Source organism: Protomyctophum parallelum, assembly GCF_964188405.1.
Source record: "Protomyctophum parallelum genome assembly, chromosome: 9".
Lineage (NCBI taxonomy): Eukaryota > Metazoa > Chordata > Actinopteri > Myctophiformes > Myctophidae > Protomyctophum > Protomyctophum parallelum.
The window spans coordinates 35,137,273-35,144,848 of NC_139706.1; the positions used below are offsets into that span (position 1 = coordinate 35,137,273).

Below are 7,576 nucleotides of genomic sequence, written 5' to 3' on the forward strand. Positions count from 1 at the left end.
ATAACCACATCATGTATACATTTTCTCAAAGATGATAGTAACAACATCAACTCTGAATAAATAAGTCTGTGACAATAGGACAATTCAGAGACTTGATAGCAGTCGTATATGAATGTGTGTGTGGGCCGAGGGTGGGTTAGGCTTTGTGGTATAGAGGTGGAATTATGAAGGGTAAGAGTAAGAGGTCACCCTTCCACACAGATGATTTCCTCATTTTCCTCATTGATTGTCAAAGGGAATGAGTATCCTTTGTAATCAATTCTCTATGATAGGACCTTTACATTGGATCAAACTTCTTTCTTTCCCTATAATTCTCCCTTTGTCCTCATTCAACCACCATCACACCACATGAACACAAATCATTTGTACGTCCAATGGCTCAGCAGAAGACAGTGGCATCCCCTGTAATGGTCTGCATGGAGATATACACTCCAAAAACAAAACAATCTTCTGTAGGGGCTTGCATCCATGTGGGGTAGTGCATGGGGGGCGTGTTAGGTTGATCGGTGCTCACTCGAGGTCCCAAGGGTTGGATGGGGTCTTCGGGCTCTCATGGGTTGAAGACTTCAGAGAGAGGGACATACACAGAAACAGGAGGAGAAATATAGATGTGGAGATGGCACGGTGGCAGTTTGGCAGGGAGGCAGGTAGGTGGCAGAAGTTTTTAAAAAGACAGGAAAGAGCAAAAAAGACAGAGGAGGCTGTTTGATTTCAGATCCCCAAATTTGCCACGTCCCAGCTAATGAAGAAGCAGAGAAACCGAGCAGATGAAGGAGGGAGAGGTGAGCAGTCTGTCCCCTACACCAGAGACCATCTACAGCTTGTCCTTATTCCCTCGGCTTTGCATAAATACATTCAGCATGAAGAGGGTTGAGAGAGAGGGATGGAAAAATAGATGGCAGCGGGAACATTGGGGGAGGGGGTGACCAATGAGGGCTGGGGTGGAGGGAGGGCATGGGTTTGCAAGGTGAGCTTGTGGTATTTTTGTCATTGCACTGTACATGTAACATCATGAAAGTATTCATTATTTGTAAGCCACGCATTTTTAGAGCACTTGCCAGTAAGTGGCAACGTCGATAGCACATGTTTCATGACACAACTCGTATTCGCGTATTGTGTCCAGGTACATTTAATCTAATCTCGACATAAGGTTAACAATTAATGTGATTGTTGTCATGTCAGATTGTATGATTATTATGTATTAAGTATTGATATGATTTAATACATGTCTGATGTGTGTCAGTGTGCTTTGTATGGCTCTTGTTTTAGGATACGTGTTGGAATGTCTAAATATGAATCCAATTGATTGTGTTTTTTGTTTTTTGAGTTGGAAGTATGCAATATGTACATGTTGATATGTGCCGGCGTGTCTGTCTGTCAGTCGGTCAGAGTGCCAGCAGCGATGGCGAGTTCAAGGAATCGGATGACTGCTCGCTACTGCTGTTCCGCTGGTTTGCACTGACCCCGCAGGTACCCTCTGGGTAGGTGAACACAAATGAAGATGTGTATGAGGGGTTGTAGCTGACAGCGGACATGCCGTCGTAGTTATCACCACCACCACCGCTGCCGCCACTGTCACTGGCCATCAGGCATGGTGGACCAGCCAGCAGTGGCTCATTTGAGCAATAGAAAGAACTAGAAAATGCTACCTCCTGCATCATCCCTGGCTGAGGCTGCTGCTGTTGTTGTCGCGGAACCACCGGCTGGGACTGTGTGGAGGCCGGGTGAGTCGTGTAGGCAGGAGGCAGGTAGAAAGCGTCTTCCTTCACAGTCAAGCCCACGATGGAGACAGGTGGCAGGTGCTGGGGAGCGAGCTGGGCCTGGGCCGGCGGGAGATGCACAGAGATAGAGCTCAGCTGGTCCTGGTATGGGATCTTACAACCCGGTTGGTGGGCTACCAGAACAAACTCCAAACGTTCCTTCTCCTTCTGCAACTCCGATATCTCTGACTCCAGCTCTGCCTTCTCCTCTTCCAGGATGTCTGTCTCCTGCAGGCAGAAGTGAGGAGGACAAGAGGAGAAAGGAAAATAAAATGAAGGGGAGCAGAGAGGTGGATGGGTGACGGAGATTGAGTGAAGAATATGCAGGTTACTTTGAAGACAATGTATTTGTCTGATTATCTGTGGAGGAAGCTGCACTCCCCCTAATACCAATACCATCATAGAAACGTATCCCTTACAACTTACATTATGCTACAGTGTGGTCATAAGTACTGCATAGCTGAACATAGCCTTACTACTGCATTCATTAACATCAATGCACCATGAGTAACAGCAGGTCATATTTAATTATCATGACAAGCTCTTCTTTTCTTTTCTTAATTGTTTATATTTTTGTGCCCTCATATATAATATATGTCATTGTTCCACTAAAGTGAAAGTGTCCTTGTTCAAGGCATATTGCACACCGCTTTATACTGCAAACCTGTGGTCATGTTATAAAAAATCTAGCATGCACAGGTTGCAAGTTGCATATAATGATGCCATGAGAATACTTCTTAAATAGCCCAGAGGGGGCAGTGCTAGCCAGATGTTTGTCACTGCTGGAGTGAGGACTTTTAAAGCACTTCTAAGAAATCTAATGTTTAAGTTTATGAAAAGGCTGGATGTGTCGACAAACAGTGTCATTGTAGCGCTTTCAAGCCCCTCAGTGAGCTGTTCACATTACACATCAAGATTAAGGGTACACTGGCTAAAATGCCTATATGTTCTGCCTGTGGGTTAAGTTATGTAAGTTATGTATTTGTTTTACATTCTTTTATGATTTTTATTCCCTGTTGTATCTTGTATGTTAACCCTGTGTATGTATCTCTATGGACCTGAGTCTGCTAATAAAGTTGAATTGAATTGAATTGAATAGGGCAAATGCAAAGACGAATGGGAATATCATTTGGAGCAGCTCCATGCATCATTCCGTCTTTGCATCGTCATGTCACTGGCTTCCATTGACAATCAATGGTAGACTTCTTTCTCTGATTTTCTTTGGATATTAATTTTATTACATGTTCATTTGTATCTGTTAAAATGCAATTAAAGTGTTGATCATAATTATCATGACAAACTCACCGACTGCAGTCTGTCAGTGAGCTCTCGCCGTCTGTTCCGACATTTGGCAGCAGCCAACTTGTTCCTCTCACGTCTGACACGCCTCTTCTCCTCCTCCTCAGGAGTTAGCTGGATAGAGAAAGCAAGAGGGATTTAGGAAGGCTAAATATTTAGCTTTCATTCTACTTTACAATGAGCTTTCATTGCGTCCCTTACCATTAAGCGATTAAATGATTTTAAACTCCTCAATCACTAACATCTAAGTATTATATATATGGTGATTTAATATTTACACAACCAAATGATAAACCACACAAGCACACACTTACTAACACACCAACATCTCCATCGTCACTCACAGACTCCAATCGAGTGCGGCGACGGGTTCGGGACTGACGGATGGGACCCGAGGCCGGGGTCTCTGATCCTGCCGGGGTGAACTCAGATGGGGAAGAGTAGCTGGGACCTGGTATGTCATATGGGTCAACCAGAGACACAGGCTGGGTCATGGTGGAGGTCCCAGCGGTGCCGCTGTTCTGTCCAGAAGCCTGGGAGGAGCTGAGGGTCGGTTGCACCATCCACTGCAGGTCCTGGCTGCTGGTGATGGCCGTGACAGTGGGCACAAAGGTACCAGGCATCTCCACCGCTCCAGTGCTGCCCCCAGGATCGTTATCCACACTGCCTAACCCACCTCCTGCTGATACACACTCCTATAGGAGGGAACATGGAGAATGTCAGTGAAGTCAATGAATACTGAGTAGTAGCCTATGTCAGTGAGTCAAAACTAGTATGTCAGTAACATCAACACAGCAACACAGACACTCTTTTTAACCAACTATAATATTATTAGCCTATATTAATAATAATAACAAACAGTACTAATTGCACTGCATATGACAATGGTAGGCCTATTATACATGAGGAAATGTTTTCTAATTCAATTCAAATCCATTTTTCACTTTAGTAAAATAGGCTAAGATTATGTTCAGCCCAAATGTGTCATTGATCTTTTATGTTTAATTTATTTACAATTACACGCTCCATTGATGCCAAAAGGAGTTCAAACTTGCATTAATATTCATACAAACAACGAGTATCCGAGCAGTCACCTAAACCAATCACATCTCTCCAATGCGTCTCCCCTCCTCTTTCCTCTCCTCCCCGTCACACCCCCATGTGTTCCCCTTAGCAACGCGACGTAACACTCCAAAATAGAACGCATTTACGTCACCGCAGAAGAGAGCGTGGAGAGAAGCAAGCGAAGGCGGAGCTTCAGTACATACGTATGAGAGTCATCCGTTCTGCTGCGGCATGCTATGCTGCTGCTGCTGTAAACCTAGAACCTACCACGTTGTCACACAGCAGGATGCATCGATGCTGTGTTTGTCTATGTTTATCTATCAACTACAGTGACAATAGGCATAAATAGACACTACACAGTCAAAGCCAGGCATAATAGTGCCAATGGCACCACATTTTTGCTGATATAAAGATTACATTTTAGCCTAGATACATTTGGAAGGACTGCGCAGGCTTATATAGGCTACACAAATACAAAATATATTATAAAGGGATATACATACGCCGTCAGGCTGTCTGTGACAGTTATCGCCGCGAGTTTGTTTAATAACCCATTATTTTAATTACTGACTGACCTATGGTGTGTTTTTTTTAACATACTATAGTTAGAAGTTACCTGTGGTGCACTGGTAGTCGGTGGGCTCCCGAAGGAGTCCACGGAAGACAGGTACTGGGACTCTATGGATGGAGATGAACTTCCACGGGAACCGCTATCGAGGTCGCCGGGGAACCCTTGGAACATTTCCCCGGAGGGAGCGAGGTTGAACGTGAAACCTACAGTTCCCGGAGAAAGTGCGATATCACCTGCAGTAGTGGATTAACGATAAGTAGGGGTTAAACTGCTGAAAGACATTATAGGCAATGTTATCCATATAGCTGCTTCCATGTTGCCAAAGATTTGCTCCACAATAACCGATAGGCTATACTTATATACTATACTGGCTTCATATTCGCCAGTCGCCGCTGTCCCGTTATCATGTCATATTACACTAGTGTTTCATAGAGCGGTAGCTTACAAATTCACATATACTTTACTTTTGTGATATTGCATTTGCGTTAAATGACAGATGAAGCAAAGACTGACTTTACCGAAGTTGAACTTTTTGGTAGAATCTTGTAAGATGTTCTTGGTTTCTTTCCAAAGGAGTTGCATGAAGAACGGTAATCCAGCTTCCTCGGAAGGGAAGTAACTCCAGATGTTGCAAACTGCTTTAAATCCAATAACCGAAATATGCACTTATAGATCCATGTAAATTCTGCTATGTGTAAACTGCACTCTGATGAACGGTATAGTCCAGGTTTCACGGTAGCTCAAGTCTTATGAATGAAATCCCCATCGCATAAAACCATTTCAAGCAAACTAAGGTACCGCCTTCGGTGTTCCGCTGACGTACGTGCCCATATATGGACTGAGTTCTGCTGTTTGTTGTGTATCCTTGGTGACGTGAGGGAATCCCTCTCCCACTGAAATAGACTACTAGCGTGCCTCGCGGACAATAATAGATTTTTTTTACTATCACAACCACGAGATATTTCTCACCGTCTAACAATTTCTAAATGCGAATAGACCTTTTGTGGAATTGTGTTGCTAGGGAACAGCTTGGGTCCAAGTTTATTTCCTGTCAGCTATCGACAAACACTGCAACAGGAAATAAACTTGATTGGTTGATTGATTGATTGATTGATTGATTAACAGTTTGCAAAGACAAGAAAGAGTAGTTCAATACAAGGTCAATCCAAGTTCAATCCAAGAAAGCACTATACATGGCTTTTCCATTTTCATCACATTTATATGTTTATGGTGTGAAAATATCTATCAAGAAACATTGATCTCTTTACAAATGCTGACAAATACTTGTGTAAACAATAATATTATCAAGGGTGATTTCATGGGTGAAAGTTTAAATCTAATTAATAATTCTGCCTGGAAAAAAAGAAGAAAGAGACAATCTGGGCACACAAAGATGGAATAGCCTTTATTTAATTTCAAAAGCAACTGCGCCAACATCTTTCGACCATAACATCAGGGCATAGTATGTATCAATAACTTAGCCTATAGCCTACTGTCAATTCTGGTCCATTTTAATTAAATTAGCCGTGTCTAGCATTATAGGTTAAAGGTTATGTTTCCTGAATCGAAGTGACGTTGTGCAATAGTTCCGTTGAGCCATCCCATCCCATTCCCTTGACCGATATATTATGCAAGGAAGCAGGGCTGAGCTCGCTCGAGGAAGGAATCCCGTCAAAGGAGGGGATATCCCCTTGTAAAGTTTCTCACGGCACGCCCTCGGGAGCTCTCCAGACTCCAGTCCAAACTCCACTTGTTTGAAGAATGAGAGGGTGGGTATATGGCCTTGTGCTAGGGCTATATATAAATATGGAATATGGAATAATATGGATTTATAATAGGCCAATAATAATAATAACAATAATAATAATAAGTATCAAACTTGCAGATAGTATAAGGCGACTATATACAATTGTAATAATATAGCCTAGCCTACTTATATTATCTGAATGATAATAATAATAATAATTCTTAAAATAGGCTACATGTTGAATTATATCCTACAAGAATTCGTGAATTTTGGTATAACCACTGCATGGCCTCATTCATGTCAGTTTTTCTTTTTTCTTTTTACCAGAAAATAGTACAATACTGTAATTCCTACATGAAGTGGGCAGCAGCAGTGACGAAAATCAGCACCATACACACTGTCATTGCAGACATCATGATCACGCAGTCGAACAGAAAATGATTCATTGTTAGCCTAACACTGCGCAGCATGCCACTGGGAATGTGGCAGGTGGGAGTTGGGGGGGCTAAAACAGGCACGTGCGGGAAAAAGATGAATGAAAAATCTGAAATGGGCCTACGTTTATTTGTTATTTTGTGATGTCGCAAAATGCGAAAGAGAGGAGGAAGAGTTGGAGGGATAACAAAATTAGTCAGCGGCACACGTCACAGCGAGGGTCTGGAGAATCAATGTTGTATACCCCTGACTCAAGTAAATATAAATACATTTTGTATGATGGTTATCATGGTTTGTACTGTTAAGTTTCAGTAGGGCTTATAGCAACTTTATTAAACGCTTCTGTGGGAAAAAATGGGGAAAAAAAGCATAATAATAAAAGAAAATATTACAGGCCAATATAGGCCAATTCCTCAGAATGCACCTACATTTTAGTTACAACAATTCTAAATATTTTGTATTTTATATTTTTCAAGAGATGAGAATCGTGGTGTAGCAGCATAGCGCATAGTATACATTTATTTGAAGATACCGTAGGCTACAAGGCAAGCCAAGGCACACACAAAAGTATGAGCCATGTGCTTTTTTTTTCTCTCTCTCTTCTTTTTTTCTCACCACGAGTCTTCTGCATGTGTGTACAGCGTTCTGTTACCTTGGATACGCCGTTCCATCTGACGTAGAGACGCAGCCTATAAGGTC

At 42.4% G+C, this 7,576-nt stretch overlaps 1 protein-coding gene across 2 annotated transcripts; it reads right to left on the reverse strand.

The window, feature by feature from the left end:
* Positions 1 to 202: 202 nt before the first annotated feature.
* fosb (FBJ murine osteosarcoma viral oncogene homolog B) lies at positions 203 to 5,429 on the reverse strand. 2 transcript variants are annotated; one of them, XM_083772721.1, is made up of 6 exons: positions 5,214 to 5,429; positions 4,741 to 4,928; positions 3,374 to 3,754; positions 3,066 to 3,173; positions 1,650 to 1,988; positions 203 to 564 (listed from the first exon to the last, which is right to left on the reverse strand). In XM_083772721.1, the coding sequence occupies exons 1-6, from the start codon at positions 5,275 to 5,277 to the stop codon at positions 511 to 513; spliced, it is 1,134 nt and encodes a 377-aa protein (XP_083628847.1). In that variant the 5' UTR covers positions 5,278 to 5,429; the 3' UTR covers positions 203 to 510. The 2 variants fall into 2 exon arrangements, with proteins under 2 accessions (XP_083628847.1, XP_083628846.1); XM_083772720.1 differs by lacking the exon at positions 203 to 564 and having other exon boundaries at positions 962 to 1,988.
* Positions 5,430 to 7,576: the final 2,147 nt, after the last annotated feature.